The sequence below is a fragment of the Sorex fumeus genome, unplaced genomic scaffold, assembly GCF_029834395.1.
Source record: "Sorex fumeus unplaced genomic scaffold, SorFum_2.1 ptg000005l, whole genome shotgun sequence".
NCBI classification, from domain to species: Eukaryota; Metazoa; Chordata; class Mammalia; order Eulipotyphla; family Soricidae; genus Sorex; species Sorex fumeus.
The window spans coordinates 7,332,748-7,349,685 of record NW_026606062.1 but is presented as its reverse complement, the minus strand read 5'-3'; the positions used below and the strand labels follow the sequence as shown (position 1 = coordinate 7,349,685).

Genomic DNA, 16,938 nt, shown 5'->3' with positions numbered 1-16,938 from the left:
ATGAAATCACATAAATACAAGGAAAGCATTTAAATAAAAGCAAATAGATAAAGAACAAAGTAACATGCTCCTTTCATCATGTCTATCCAACAACATACTGTAACTTCTCGCCAATGCAGAAAAACAAGGAGAAAGGGATGAGTTACAAATAAAGGAAAACAGTGTAGTCACAGACACCAGGGGTTCTATGTAGAAAATTAAGATCTGCACTGAAATATACAAAATCCTACTGAGAATAACTGAAGAATATCCTCATTAGTAAGGAACAATGTGATCTCGAGGGCTGGAGAGATAGCAGGGCAGGTACGCTGTTTGTCTTTACTGCAGCTGACCTGAGCTTGACCCCAGATGGACCTGAACCCTGACACGGGTAATCCCTGAGCAGAACCAGGCGTAAGCCCTGAGCACAGATTTACAGATACACTAGAGACCTATTACGGTTAAAATCATCTTGGAAAGGAGTTCTTAACATAGATCTTTCAGTAGCTAACTATGAGCTTTAAACCTAAGGATTAGAAATGAAGATACTGTGGGATTAGTAAAGACGAGGAGACAGATGCAAGGAAAAGTATGCGGCAGATACACAGTGCTTTTGTCAAAGGCCATACAGGGAATGTATGGACAGTCATTAAAATGACTGAAACTAAGGTGCCCATGTATTTAAGAAACTAGTTTCTAGCGTATGTAATTTACAAAGAGAACGAAACTTCACCAATTTTATAAAAAAAAAAGTGAGGTTCTCGGTAGAATCTTGGTACAACAACGAAAAAATTTTTTTAATTTCCCAGTGACAGAAAGTAATGCCACTGATTTACCTCAAAACACAGATGAACATCAGAAACGATGAGTGAAAAAGGAGAAGCAAAAGAACACATGCTATATGATCACATTTTTACATAGTTCAAGTACAAACTGCAAAACAAATTTACATTGAAAAAAATCAAAACTAGGGGCTGGAGTGATAGCACAGAGGGTAGGGTGTTTGCCTTGCACGCAGCCGACCCGGGTTTGATTCCCAGCATCCCATATGGTCCCCTGAGCACTGCCAGGAGTGATTCCTGAGTGCAGAGCCAGGAGTAACCCCCGGGCATCGCCAGGTGTGACCCGAAAAGAAAAAAAAAAAATCAAAACTGGTTTGTGAGGAGAGGGCCCCCAGGCAATGGCTGGCTGTGAAGGGCACAACGAAAATTTCTAAGATTACAAAAGGGGTGATGCTTACTCAGAGTTTATACCATCAGAACTGGCTGAACTGTGTAGGAAAGATACGTGCATTTTACTGTATTTATTTACTATTCAATTAAAAAGAAATAGAGATTTTTCTCTGATTTTCCTTAATGTGCTCAGCACAGACAAAATGGAGCAACAGCTTTAGTAAAACTTTAAAATACATGAAAAGTAATGGTGAAACTTATTCTATGAATATTACATTTAACCCCCAAATGTTAAAATATAGTTCAATTAGTTCTGATGCAGAAAAAGATACTTCTACCTGTCTTTCTCTGGTGCTGGAACGGTGCCTGGAACAGTACCCGTATTGGTGGATCCAGGCACAGACGCGATAGGAGTACCAACTGTTCGAAGATTCTGGATTACAGATGACAAGAACTGCTGGCTAGCACTTTCGTACAAATCAAAACAAATCTGATAAGCCATCAGGAGGTTGTCTTCCTTTACCAACTTCTCTAAGATATCACTCACAGCCTGAGGATCATCTAAAAAAATTAAGCACTGAAATGGAGATAAAGAACAGTTACAGACTTAGACACCTGGTCTAAAATATTTAACAGATTAACAGTCAACGAATCAGGAAATCTGAAAATTTTAGTGAAGGCAAACTGGGGAAGACCAAGTTTCTCCTGAAAATGGCGTCTATGCAAGAAGAAAATTTACACAAACAGTACTCGGTTTTTAAAATTGTATCTGACAATTAACAGTATTCAATCATTGGTAGGGGATGAAACTTAGCTTCTTTAAATCTTACCCATAATAATGCTTTCATTTGTTTATTTTTGTTCATTCAGCATACACAGTACTGTGTGAGGTCAGAACACAAGGTAATGAAAATGCCTACTTAGAAGCATGTACTTCTCTTACTTGCTCTTAGGATTTGCAATATGTTTATACCAAAATTATTAAGTACAAATTGTCTTATAAGAAGTCAATTTAAGGGGGCTGGGCTGGAGTGATAGCACAGCAGGTAGGGCGTTTGCTTTGCACCTGGATGACCCGAGTTCGATTCCCAGCATCCCAGAGGGTCCCCCGAGCACCGCCAGGAATAATTCCTGAGTACATGAGCCAGGAATAACCCTGTGCATCACCGGGTGTGACTCCCCCACAAAAAAAAAAAAAAAAAAAGAAGTCAATTTAAGGACCAGGGGGATAGCTCAAGTAGCAAAACATGGCAGTAAATCCTGCCTGCACTGGGACCTAAGCTTGACCCCTGGTCCCACAAGGCTCCTAGAGCACTGTTGGATCTGGCCCTAAAGGTCTGGAGCACTGCGGGGTGGTAGTTTCCAGCCTGCAGGGCCTGAAAAGCACCGCATCCACAGGCCCTAGCACTGAACGGTGCAGCCCAGTTGTCTAAATGTCACAAAGGGTGGCCCTGGGACCCTTTAAGAACTGCTTGGGAGGTCTCCACACATGAAAGAATTTAATTTAGGGGTTCTGTCAATCTCATTAGCATTAACAATTTCAAAATTTAAAACTGTTATTATAAAGAAAACAAAATCAATGACTGGGGCTGGAGAGAGAGCTCAAATGGGCCGAGCGCACACCCGGCATGCAGGACGCCTGACTCAAGCTCCCGCACGGCTAGAAGCAACCCCTAGGGCTCAGGGCCAGAGCAACCTCGATCACCTGGGGCTGGAGCTCTCAGACTATCGTGGTGAAGGCACCTGCCATGCACACGGCCCATCCAGGGTTTGATCCCTGGCGCCCCAAATGGTCCCCTGAGCCTACAAGGAGTGATCTGAGTGCAAAGCCAGAACGAAGCCCTGAGCACTGCTGGGTGTGGTCCCAAAACAAATAAAAAGAGTAGCCTCATTACTGCTAGATATGGCCCCAAAATAAAAAGAAAAGAATAAACTAAATGATACACCAGAATCATTAAGGCAAAACACATCCACCAAAGGACTATTTCGAGGGGACGAGAGAGACTGCACAGCTGGGCAGGAGCTTGCCTTGCATGTGACTGACCCAGGTTTGATCCCTGAAGTCCAAAATAGTCCCCCAAGTCCACCAGCAGTAATTCCTGAGTGCAGAGCCAGGAGTAAGCTCTGAGCATGGCTGGGTGTGGCTCAAAAACCAAAAAACTCAAACAAATAAAATAAAAACAAGGGTTTTTGAAGAGTCAATGTAAAAAAATGTGAATCGGACAAAATAAATAAAAATAATATTTGCAACCAAAAATGAGAACTTGGGAGCTAGATAGTGGAAAGCAGTGGGAAGATTTTTATCATGTGACTATACGACAAATTCAAAATATGTATTTAATTCCACTCCCCCCCCCAGTAACTAGTGGTGTTACACTTGGCAGTGCCATACTGAGGAAGGACAGCCAGGTGTGGCCACCAACCCCCTCCCCAATAAAAAGTCTTTCTTTTAAAATGGAAAACTACAAAGCATAAAAACAAAATGAAAATGTTTTAGTGGGGGAAAGAGTAATGAATACAAACGTAGGATAAAATGCATATACTCTAAGCAAAACACAAAACTTCATAGTAACATAATTGTTTTTTTTCCCCCAGTGGTGCGAGGAACTGAACCCCAGGCCTTATTCACATAAGGCATACAAGCACACTAATGTCTACTGCTGACATTACATCTACAGCTAACTGTGGTGACTGTGAAAAAGCAAACCCATGGGCACTGGAGAGAGAGCTCAGCACATTGAGCACAGGCTTTGCACACTGAAGGATCAGAGTCGTGGCCCGTACTGTGGGGTCCCTTAGCCCTTAGCACCAACAGGAGTGACCCCAAGTATAGAGCCAGGAATAACTCCCTCCAGACACTGCCAGGTAAGGCTAAAACCATCAAAGCAAAACTATCAAAAAGCAAACCCAGGGCTGGAGAGATAGAACTGTAGGTAGGGTGTTTGCCTTGCATACAGCTGACCTGGGTTCGATCCCCAGCATCCCATGTGGTTGGTCCCTGGGCACCTCCAAGTGTAATTCCTGAGTGCAGAGCCAGGAGTAACCCCTGAGCATCACTAGGTGTGACCCAAAAAGCAAAACAAAAAAGAAGCAAACCCATACAAAGAAACGGGAAATCAATAAAATTTTATTTCTAAAAAAAAAAGCCTAGAGGCTGGAGTGATAGCACAGCGGGTAGGCCTTGCACACACCTTGCACACGGCCGACCCGGGTTCACACAGTGAATGAAAAACACACTATCTTTGTGGAACAGCCAGGGGAAAGGGAAAGAGATACTTCAGTTTATATACTTCCTGCACTGCCCCAACATACTTTAAAATGGAAATTCACACATGAAAAAAAGATAAAGAAAATAAATCCAACATGGATTGGGTGCTTGAATAGAAAAATCAATTTATTTCTGTCATTTTTTGAAAGTCAAAGCCCACAGGTGCTCAGGGGAATCACAAGAGGTGCCCAGGACTTAAGTGTCCGTCGCAGAACGAACAAGCACCTGGAGTCCTGTTCTCTGGCTCATACGGCAAGAAATTCTTACACTTGAAATTCTTTTTTAGAATGATGCAGCATAGGCACTTTTAAATTAGTTTATGTTTTAGTCTTTTGAGCCACACCTGCAGTGCTCAGTGCTCTGTGCTCAGGGATCACATCTGGCATAGGTGTTATTTTTATCTTTCCATCTACATTAAAAATAAATCTTGTCTCCAAGATTTCCTTAAATGCTTAGATTATTTTCAAAATCAAAAAATACAGGAAGGATGCCGTGCAACAGAATTGCTTCAGTTGCGTTTTAGTCAGTAAAAAACCTAGCTGGGGGCCGGTAGGGCATTTGCCTTGCATGCAGCTGACCCAGGTTCAATCCCCAGCATCCCACAGGGTCCCCTGAGCACTGCCAGGAGTAATTCCTGAGTGTATGAGTCAGGAGTAACCCCTGTGCAACACCGGGTGTGACCCAAAAAGCAAAAAAAAAAAAAAAAAAAAAAAAAAACAAAACAAAAAAAACACCACACCTATCTGCCGTACCCTCCATTCAGAGTGCTGTAGGAAGCCATCAGGGTACCACTACGGCACAGAGTGCAGGGGAGCCATAAGCGCACCACGGACAGCAACACACAGCGTTACCTGACAAACATTGATGAAATCCGGTTTTTCCAAGTTCATGTAGATTTTGACTAAAACTCTTAGCACTTTATTTCGAAACTGCTTATTCTGCATTAAAGACATACAGAGCTTGAGGCTATAAGCAAGCATTCCTGGAACATCATTCTGAAAGAGATTAAAAGATACATCATTTTCTGATTACTGAAACGTTGTATTTACTTAGAAACAAATTTCCTTTTTATTTTATTTAGCTTGGGTTTGGGGGTCAGGCAAGCCCACCAGCTATCTTCCAGTCCCAGAAGTAGATTTATTTTAATGTGTTTAGTATGTGTCATTTTAGGCAAAGATTAAACGATAAAAACATTTTTTAAAAAATGGGGGCGGCTGGGGCAGGAGCAATAGCACAGCGGGTAGGGCGTTTGCCTTGCACGCAGCAGACCCAGGTTCGATTCCCAGCATCCCATATGGTCCCCCGAGCACCGCCAGGAGAGATTCCTGAGTGCATGAACCAGGAGTAACGCCTGTGCACCGCTGGGTGTGACACAAAAAAGCAAAAAAAAAAAAGGCGGGGGCGGGGGTAAAAAATAACAGGGGGTTGAAGAGACAGTACAGCAGGTAAGGCAATGGCCTTCCTTACACATGGCTGACCTGGACTTGATGCCCAGCACCACATACGGTAGCCTGAGCCAGTGAAGGGTGATCACTGAGCACTGAGCCAGGAGTCAACACTGAGCACAACTTGGTGTGGCCTCCCCCAAACAAAACCAAAACCAAAAAAGGAGGGGAAGGGAAAAAACAGACAAAAATCTTCCCCCAAAGTACCATTTTCCTGTCTTTTGGAAAATGACTTGAAAACACTATTCAGTGATTACTAAGAACCATCACTCTAAAACTGACGTAAGTTACAAAGGTGTTGCTATAGTACACAAGTGACAGTTGACCTTAGACTTCTGAGCAAGAATAAAGCAGATAGAGAACAGTTATGGTAAAGGGACCAGGTGGCGGTGTCCTTCAAAGGCAAAATCTCCTGCCGTGCCAGCATGGAGGCGGTACTCCAGGCCACAGTGGTGCCCACTTGAGCCAAGTGTGGTCCCACCTCAGGCCACAAGAGCACGGGATCCTCAGAGGCAGGAGTGCAGCCACTGGGGAGGATGCCTTCTGCACCACTGCAATCCCTGACGAGCCCCACAACCAGTATGTGCCCAAGCACCACAATGGAAGTATACGACCCCCGTGACCACTGCAGTCAAGGGGAAAGGACCGAGAGTAGATGCCCAACTCCCAGCAAGCACCAGACAGAGGCGCCATCACTACCAACAAGCATGGGCGACACCAGAGGCCATGGCGAAGAAGAGGGAAGCAGGGGAGCACAGTGGGTAGGGAAGGTATCTAGCGCTGAAGACAAGGGCAAAAGGGTCGAGCAGAGGGCGGGCGGCACGGAGACACACAGGCCACCTGTGCACGCACATCGACATCCATTGGACTCAGTCCTGTACCTTTCCTATCATTTTTACTGGTGACTCATACTCATCAGTTACTGCAACCTCCTCCGGTCAGCAATCTTATTTGTAATTTTAGTCATGATAAACTTACGCATGAGAGTAGCTCATCCAGACAGCCTTCCTACAAAAGAGCCGGGTAATCTATGCAACCTCCCCATGCAATAATTGAAAGGAATAAATAGTAAGATAGAAGCAGATATTTGACTAACACAAAACACAGCCAAGATTCATGTGTGTGTGTGTGTGTGTGTGTGTGTATAAAACATTTGCCCAAAAAGCACCTATTATTTTTAAACTAGATCCTTCTTTTTAAACTACCCCCGACAGTCTTGTTTTAAAAATTTGCCTTACTGATTCCCACCAGTACCCCGGAAAACTCTATTGTCTTACCGACTCCAGCACAGTTTTCTCAAAGACATCCAGCCTTCGAGTCTCCAGGGAGATGCCGATGGCTTGCTTATACTTGTGGTCATCCAGACATCGCTGGAACATCTTATTCACGATGCCTTCCAATCTCTGGTCAATTGGTCTTTTTTCTCCTTCAGGTAAATCTGCATTTTCCACGCACTGCTTGGTGTAGTGATCAATACATTTTGCTATGGAGAAAATAAAATTTCACCCTGTAAATTAGGCTAACTGACTAGGAAAAAAATGCCCACTTTAATAAAAACCTATGAGAAAACTATAAAATGCTAAGTTTTGAAGTAGCTAAATGCAGGCAGTTATATATTCAAAGCAATATATTATTTCCATCAAGACTTACACAAAAAGAGGACTAAACACTAATTCCAAAAGGCTGATACTATTCAACACATTAAATGTTTAGTTTGATCCAAATGGTCTTACGGAACTTGACTAAATTGACATGACAAATTCAGCTGCTTATTTTAGAGTTGGCTACAAAATAGCTTCTATATCAGTTAAAAAAAGAAAAGAGAGACATTGGGTCAGGTGATAGCAGTGAATAGGGTGCTTGCCCTGCATGTGGCCACCTGGGTTTGATCCCTGGCACCCCATATGATCCTCTGAGCCCGGCAAGAAATGATCCCCAAGCACAAGAAAGCCCTGAACACAGCTGAATGTGGCCCCAAAACTAAAATAAATACAATAAATAAATACTCATTTTCTTAATGTGAAGTGGTAAAACCTAGTCACACTCTTCTCCCCAACAAGTCTGACAATACAATGTAGTGTATCCACATATTTGAATTTCACTTCTGACAATAATCTAGGTAAATGTGGAGAATAGGAAAACATAATGAAGGGGGTCTGGAGAGACAGTACAGTGGTAAGGTAAACTTGCCTCACACATGGCCAACCCGGGTTCAATCCTCAGAACTCCAAGAGACCCCTGAGCCCCAACAGTAGTGATCCCTGATCCAGGAGGAAGCCCCAAACATGACCCAAATGTGGCCTCCAAAACCAAAACAAACATAAAAAACAAAAAACAAAACCACACGAAGGGGTCCAATGACAAATGTGATGATTAAGTTTGTTTACAACTTCCACTACTTTGCAATCAAACCTTAAATTAAAGGTGTTAGGAATAACCAGAACAAGTTAATTTCTATCTTAAACCTTTTTTCTACTTTCAAAGGAAGGCAAAAAGAAATACCTCTAAAACTCAAGGCGCGTGGCTACCCTCTTCAAAGAGAAGGATATAAGGACAAAACTAATTAGGTGAGAACTACTGCAGGCTCAGAGAAAAAGGAATTAGGCCTTTTCCCCCCATTGGGAGAAGCCGATGTTCTCTCTTGAACACTTTTTCTTCTCTTTCTCTGCTCTCACACCCAAGTACATTTCTTTCAAGAACTATTTTGCTTCACATACTGTCACACACACACACACACACACACACACACGAAGAAAAAAGAAATGAATTAGCACAAATGCAATTAAGCTAGCTAGATGGCTCATGGTTCCAAACTTTGGGGGAAGCAAAGGACTTTCATAATTGAAATATACCACAAATACATTATGTATTTCATAACTAAAATCCATCCATCCAAGGAGAAGCTGCAGATTCAGGCAGTAAGAACAAAGTGGCAAGGCTGGAGAGGTTATAAGGATTAAGGCACTTGCCTGGACATGGTCAACCCAGGCTCCATCCTTGGGACCACATAGGGTATTCCTAACCCTGCCAGGAGGAACGAGCCAGGAGCGAGCCCTGGGTAAACTGGGTGTGGCCCCAAAACAAAAGTCAAACAAAGAACAAAGTGGCAACCACAAAGCAGATCCAAACAATTCTGACTGCTGGAAATAATCACTGGGCCCTACCTAATAGAAGCGTTTGAACTTACAGTGGTGATTAAGTGATAGGATACTGCAACTACGATGGGAGAGGAGTCCCAGAACCATCGTATTTAGGGATTTTCCCAAGTTTATACCAGATGGAAAAAATATCTCCTAGCTTTCAAGTTTCAGTTCTCTGGTTTATGCTGTAAGAGTATCTAGTAGAATCCAGCCTCCTTCCCAACTGAAGTCTTTCTCTGGTTATTTGTTTCGTTATGGGACCACATCCAGTGGCCTCAGGGCTTACTGCTGACGGGACTCTGGGGATTATATATGGTGCTGGGGACTGAACCCAGGTCAGCCACGTGCAAGGCAGGCACCCTACTCTGCTGTACTATCATTTAAGTCTTATAGCTGGGAGAAGTATAAAAAATAGACCTTATAAATGCTTTCATAAAATTACAGAAATATTATGAACTTCTGATTAAAATGAAATTTGGCAATAATCAGAAAAGAATTGAGGAAATAAAAGCCACATGCACTGGAGCAAGAAACAAGTTAACAAGATAAAGGCTTACCAAATCAAAGATAATTACCTATAATAGTCTCTACATATTCAGAGTTATCATTGACATTGAAGAGGTCACCAGCTCCGAGAGCATAATTCAGAGACTCCTCAAAAGCCCCCAAATGGTAAAATACTTTGGATGCCACCAAGGCCGCAAACTGTCGACTCCGGAAACCTTCATCTTCGTACAAAACTTCTCTGAAAGAAATTAGGACAAACAGACCTCCTTCAGACTGGTTTTTCTTAAAAACACTGAATATGATTACACATGACACTTTAGTAGCAGGAAATTTATAGAAGTCAAATTGTCTTACATTTTGTCTACAGACTCTGAAATTTCTGCCCAGAAGTCATTGACAACTGCATTCAACTTGTGTAGTGCAAATTCCTATAAAAGACAAAAATAAAATTTAATACTGAGACAGACTTGTCATTATAAGGGCTGGAGAGATAGCACAGCGAATAGGGCATCTGCCTTGCATGCAGCCAACCGGGTTCGATTCCTCTGTCCCTCTCGGAGAGCCCCAGCAAGCTACAAAGAGTATCCCGCCTGCACGGCAGAGCCTGGCAAGCTACCCGTGACGTATTTGATATGCCCAAAACAGTAACAACAAGCCTCACAATGGAGGCATGACTGGTGCCTGCTCAAGAAAATCGATGAACAAAGGGAGACAGTGCCACAGCGCTAAGCCCGAGATAGCTCAAGAGGCTGGAGTGCATGCTTTGCATGCAGAATTCAATTTGTGGTACTGCACATGGTACGCCCCTCGTGACCCCACCCCCACATAAGAGACCCCTGGGCACTGAGTCAGGTGTAGTCCTACTGACCCTCCACCCTCCCAAGTGTAAGCAAATCAATGACAAATTCTGTCATATTTACTGAAACTTTTAATCTGTATCAAAAGATATTTGCCAACACATATTTTCTCTTGGACTTCCACGTTGCTTTTTTGTTTTCATTATAAACCAGCAGACCCATCATGTCATTCTTCATTATAATAATTTTTTTCCCTTTAAACAAAATTGTCACACAGGGCATAGGGTGACACTGGTAGAGGATGTGAACACTGGTGAAAAGATCAATGTTGAAACATTATATGCCTGAACCCCAATCATGAGTAACTATAATTTCATGCTAATTAAATAAAAGAGAAAATGTCAATAAATAAATTGTATATTGAACTAAGGTGTCTAGACCTATCTGAAGCACTCCAAAATTTGTCACTGTCACTGGCCTCCTGTTGTTCATCAATTTGCTCAAGCAGGCCCAGTTAATGTCTCCATTGTGACAATTGTTACTGTTTTTGGCATATCGAATACACCACGGGTAGCTTGCCAGGCATTGCCGTGCGAGAGAAGTACTCTCGGTAGCTTGCCGGGCTCTCCGAGAGGGGCGGAGAAATCAAACTTGGGTCTGCCATGTTGGCTGCATGCAAGGCGAACACCCTACAGTTGTGCTATCGCTCTAAAATAATTTAAAACTACCAACAGTGAATAAACTTTTGCGCTGTTTAGTGACAAAGAAATAGGGGTAGCGGGGTTTTCCAGCTGCCAGACTGATGTCTACTTACCTCAGTCATGCTAAACTCTACTGAATATCTACTGTCCCCTGTGGGGCTAACTTTCAGAGTCTGGGTATAAATTTGACAGGGTGATTATCTGAAATGAGACTAAGTCCAAAGAGCTTTGGCGTATTCATACCAACCCCAGTCAATTTGACTTTAACTCATACCTTAAGCTGTGGTTCATCTTCATCCAGAAGAGAGATAATTCCAGCTATAAGACAAAAGATATAACATGGTCATAAAATAATACTCTGCTTAGACAGAAACTTACATTTAATCAAAAATATGCTAACTGGAAACAATTAGCATTTTTGGGGGGGTGATCTCACTAGAGGAACGACGGCCTTTCTTTAAGACTCTGAAGGTCTACGGGCAGAGGTGCAGCAGGTGCCTTGTGCCTGGGTGAGGGGTTCCTTGCAGCAGCCAACTCGGGTTTGATCCTTGTGGCCACATTTGGTCTCCCAAGCACAGAGCCAAAAGCAAGCCAGGAGGAGAGTTGGGTGTGGCCCCCCAAAACAGATTACAACAACAACAGCAACAAGAACCAATAAATGCTGAGGCTCAGAGATGCGGCTCAACAGTAGAACATACGCCTCAGCCATGAGGCACCTGGGTTAAGAATCCCTGACACTGCCCCCTCCTCGCCAACCCTGTAAAGATCCATATTTTGATCTAAAAGTTCAGATCAAGTTTAGTTTGCCTTGCACACGGCCGACCCGGGTTCGATTCCCCCAAGCACCACCAGGAGTAATTCCTGAGTGGAAAGCCAGGAGTTACCCCTGAGCATCGTCAGGTGTGATGCAAAAAAGCAAAAAATAAATAAAAGTTTAGAATTAATAGCACAGCGGGTAGGGCGTCTGCCTTGCACGCAGCCAACATGGCCAACCCGAGTTCGATTCCTCCGCCCCTCTCGGAGAGCCCGGCAAGCTACCGAGAGTATTCGATATGCCAGACACAGTAACAACAAAGTCTCCAATGGAGACGTTACTGGGCCCGCTCGAGCAAATCGATGATCAACGGGAGGGCCTTTACCTTTACCTTTACCTAGAATTAACTATGCTATCAAACGCTCATGGTATTACATGTACCTCATTACCTGCCTAGTTCAACGGTTTTGAAAGTGAGGTCTCCAGATCAATACCATTTTCATCACTTTGGAACTTTCTAGAAATGCACTTTTAGCCCCAACCCAAATGTACTAATTTAGAAATTGTGAGGATGGGGTAAGTAAGTAGGGCCACAACCTTCCTGTGAAACTGACGCTCACTGCAGTTTGAGAATCACCAGCTTTATTGGCCCAAATCAGAAAGTTTTTTGTAATTAACTTGAGGATGAAACTACGCAAAAAAATAGAAGTTATAAAATGAAATTACAAAAAGGGAATCTTTAGTCAAACTCAAAAGGGTATAATCTGGGCCAAAGCGATATAGTACAGCAACAGGCATGAGCACTGCCTTGCATGTGGCCCGACCAGGTTCAATTCCCGGCACCCCATCTGGTCCCTGGAGCAGCACAAGAGCCACAGGAAGACCTGAGCACTGCCAGATGTGCCCCCCCAAACCAAAAAACCCAAAACAAAAAGTAAATAAAGTCAAATCTTTGGAATACTCCAAGATGCCCACATTTAGGCGCCTTTCCCAACCACAGGTAACCTAGAGAGTGTGCTCAACGGACAACTGGGGAACACAGGGAGACGGCCTTCTTGTGAGGTGGGCAAGACCGTTTGAAACAGAATGGACTGGGGCCGGAGTGATAGTACAGTGGGTAGGGCGTTTGCCTTGCACACGGCCCACCCAGGTTTCATCCCCAGCATCCCATATGGTCCCCCGAGCACCGCCAGGAGTAATTCCTAAGCGCAGACCCTGGAGTAAGCCCTGAACATCGCCTGGTGTGGCCAAAAAACCAAAAAAGAAAGCAAGGCACCACTCAATGAAATCATACCCTCTCCATTCCATATATAAACCAATTACACGCTCTCCATTCCACATATAAACACTTCACCACCTTAAAAGCGAAACAGAAATCTCTTCTAAATTGGAAGGTGGGTAGGAAAAATTTAAGGAAGCTTGGAAAAAATATCCCACAGGCCATAAGACATAGCCAGCAGATAAGATCTAAAAAGGTGATGATAGGTACATGGGGGAAAAGGCAGCTGGGACAGAGAAGAGACCATTAAGGGAATAATGCTTGGAGGGCTCACTTGGAATGGGAGATGCGTGCTGAAAGTAGACTATGGACCAAACACGATGGCCACTTAGTACCTGTGTTGCAAACCGTAACACCCAAAGGAGAGAGAGTAAAAGGGAATGTGCATGCCACAGAGAGGGGGTGGAAGGGGTGGCCGGAGGGATACATTGGTGGTGGAGAATGGGCACTGATGGAGGGAGAGGCAGTGGATCATTAAAGTTTATTAAGTCGGTAACTGTATCTCACAAAGGTGATTCATTAAGTTAAAAAAAATGATAGGAACATTTACAATGTGAGTACCATTTACAAATGTGGAAGTATGTTCCAGGAGAAACAACTTATTATTATTATTATTTTGCTTTTTTGGGGGGTCACACCCGGCGGTGCACAGGGGTTACTCCTGGCTCTGCACTCAGGAATTACTCCTGGCGGTGCTCAAGGGACCATATGGGATGCTGGGAATGGAACCCGGGTCGGCTGCTTGCAAGGCAAACGCCCTACCTGCTGTGCTATCTCTCCAGCCCCGAGAGTTTCCAACTTAAAAGAGTTGGAAATAAAGGAAGAATATAGAGTGGGGTCTCCCGTTCTAAAGCTTTTCTCTTTATTTTCTGCTATGCACCTATATGATGCTAAAGAAAAAAAAGAGAGAAATAATTTGCCCCTGAGCACCCCGAGGTGGTGGCCCCTCAAAAAAAAAAATCCCCAAACGGAGCTCAAACCCACACTCAGCCTCCCACTTGCACTAAGCACCTGCCTCTCTCCACTCCCGCGGGCAGCAGTGGACGGCGCAGGCTGACCCCGGGGTCCTTCGTGCCGAGCACAGTGGTCAGGTCCGGGCCATCAGGAGGGGCTGCTCGCTCCCGACCCGTAGGGGAACCTTGCGGGTCCCCATGGGGACCGGAGCTCAGGGGAACAGAGAGGGACAGCACGCAGGCGGGGCGCAGAGCTGGGCACCCCCACACCATCCACCCCACCCAAGCGCCGGCCCAGCCTGGGATCCCACCACTCTGGGGCCTGATCAAGCCCCTCCTCGCTGCATTCAAGACACACCCCGGACTTTCCGCGGGGGGCTGGGTGCTAAGAACCCGGCCACCCCAAATGCCACCCGCGACCACTACAGTCTGACGGTGGGGGGGAGGGGACCAGGAAACCCGCGCGGTGACAGGGAGTCCTGGACGGAGGGAGGCGGCGACGGGGGGAGACGGGAGGGCGGGAAAAGGGGTGCAAGAGCGGAGCCGGGGGAGGGGCGGGAAACGCGGACACACCGCCCCCCACCCGGGGAAAGAAGCCGGGGGTCGGGGCAGCAGCGGGACAGCGCGGACGGTGCCGATCGCGGGTCCCTTTGAAACACGGCAGAGCAGGGTCGAAGGAGTCGGGGGTCGGGGGGATCCGGGTTCCAGGGTCGGGCCGCACCCCCGACGCCCCGCACCTGACAGCGACGCGTCCGGCCCCCGCATCCCCCTCGGGCCGGGCCGACGCGGGACCCCGCACAAAGGCGCCCGCCCCCCAAGAGTCCCGGAGCCCCGAAGCCCCCGGCCGGCCCGCCGCCTGCGGTGCAGCGTGGGCGCGGGCGGACCCCCGACACCGAGCCCGCGAAGCCCCCACGGAGCCCGGCACGGGGGTGTGGCCGCGGTGCGGGGCCCGGGACCGGCGGCGGCCGCGCAGGCCAGCGAGCGCCCCGCCGGGAGGTGCCCAGTCACCGGCCCTGACTCAGCTAAAAGCCGGTGCGGCGGCTCCTCCCTGCTCCGCGCCGGCTGGCGGCCGCACTCACCGGCCGAGGTGATCATGGCTGCGCCCCGCACTCGTGAGCCCGCTCGCTCGCAGGCCCCGCCGCGCCGTGTGCGTGTCCGTCGGCTCCGGCTGCGCTCGCTCCGCCGCGCCTCCGCGTTCCCCGGCTGCGCCGCTCAGTCAGCCGCCGAGTCGGGCCGCCGGCTCGCTTCGCGCCAGGACCCCTCCGCGTCCGGGGCTGCCCGCCGCTGCGCCTGCCGCCAAGCGCGAACTTTCTCCCCCGCGCTGGCACTTCGGCGCCACCCCGGCTCTTGGGTAAGGATGTGTGGAGAAGTCAAGGTGTTTTCTAGCCATCTCGGGGGGACGAAGTTGGTGGAATCGGGGCCACTCTTTTCCTCTTGGGTCGGGCTTTAGTTTGGACACCCCTAGGAAAAGGACCCCCCACACAGCACCCGCCATTGCTGAGTTAGAAAGAGTGTCGGGGAGTCGTGAGGCCGCTCAGTGCAGCGCCTCCCGCTGTCGGGGCGGTGTCACTGCAGCGCCCCGCATCAGCAAACTCCCGGGGCAAGGACGCGCGCGCGAGGGTGGGGAGCACAGAGCGTTTTTCTTAGAAAGGGATATCGACGTGTGTTTCAAAGCCGTCTGCATTATCTCGCAGAACGTCCTATTACCGAGCGAGCCCATTAGTAATCATTGGTGTATGATAAAGTTGAACGAGGCTATTTTATTTTCATGTGCAATAGTTAATCCTGTATATTGCAAGTTTGATCCTGTATATTACAATTGTCTCAATGGAGACGTTATTGGACCCGCTCGAGCAAATCGATGAACAGCGGGAGGACAGTGACATGATTACAAGTATGCAAATCAGAAGTTTAAAAAGATATATATGGGGATATGGATTCCAAAGAGAAAAACACGGCCACCAGTGTCAAGCCCCTGCACGTCTTGGTCCCTCAATGGAAAAGTAAATCTTCCGTGTGACCAATTCCTCTCCACCCCATAGCACCGGACCTTGGATTTTATTTATTTAGTTGTATCAGGGTGTGGGCACACCTGGTTGTGCACAGAGGTTACTCCTGGGAAACCTCAGTGCTCGGGATCATATGCAGTGTTGGGGATCGAACCCAGGTTGGCGGTGTGCAGAGCAAGCATCCTACCTGCTGTGCTATCTCACCGGCTGAAATCTTAGATATTTATGGTTATTAGAGACTGGACGTGGCCCTGGAGATTGTGCAGTGCACTTTATACCAGCTGCCCTGTCCAATTGACATCAGTAGCTCAGAGAGGCACCAACTTGCTATGATTTCAGACTTGGACAACGTTGTTTGGAGTTTGACTTTGCTTTGAGCCATTGGTCCTGATGAAATTATTCAGAACTTGGACTCGGGGCTTTCCTGGTGCCCTTTTGCACCTGCACCCGAAGGGCCCGGAGTCATTCACACCTTAGTAACAGCCCTGGGACTGACTGGCCCTATCCGTCACTCTGCCAAACTCTCAAACACCCTCATCTACCCACCACCTGGGACGAAAGGGTAGTACAATGGGTAGAGCGTTTGCCTTTCATATTGCCGACCTGAGTTCCATCCCCATGTGGTCCCCTGAGCGTGGTCAGGTGTGAACCTTGACCAGAGAGCCAGGAATAAGATCTGAGTATAGCCGGGTATGGCCCCAAAACAACAATAACAACAACAACAGATCATATTCTCAAACCCCAGGGGTGTGACTGGCAGCCTAGAACGCTAAGTGTGGGCCAGGCCCATGTCTTGTGTTGGGGTTTGGGGATGGAAGGAGGAGTTGGACCACACCTGGCTCCTTGCTCAGGACTGTGGAGCGGGGCTCTCTGATCCGTTGGCCACAGAGCGGTCGGTTTGTGGTCCGTGGCCACGGTTGCCAGAGCCTGTGGG

The 16,938-nt window shown here is 46.8% G+C and overlaps 1 protein-coding gene across 1 annotated transcript in view; it reads right to left on the bottom strand.

Moving 5' to 3' along the window:
* Positions 1–15,240, bottom strand: part of PSMD1 (proteasome 26S subunit, non-ATPase 1) — an 88,934-nt gene extending 73,694 nt beyond the window's left edge. The window contains exons 1-7 of the mRNA XM_056120785.1: positions 15,075–15,240; positions 11,284–11,327; positions 9,866–9,939; positions 9,580–9,749; positions 7,142–7,347; positions 5,271–5,414; positions 1,490–1,728 (exon numbers count right to left, since the gene is read on the bottom strand). Coding sequence (XP_055976760.1) covers positions 1,490–1,728; positions 5,271–5,414; positions 7,142–7,347; positions 9,580–9,749; positions 9,866–9,939; positions 11,284–11,327; positions 15,075–15,090 — 893 coding nt within the window. The 5' untranslated portion in view covers positions 15,091–15,240. The remainder of the gene's footprint in view (positions 1–1,489; positions 1,729–5,270; positions 5,415–7,141; positions 7,348–9,579; positions 9,750–9,865; positions 9,940–11,283; positions 11,328–15,074) is intronic.
* Positions 15,241–16,938: the final 1,698 nt, after the last annotated feature.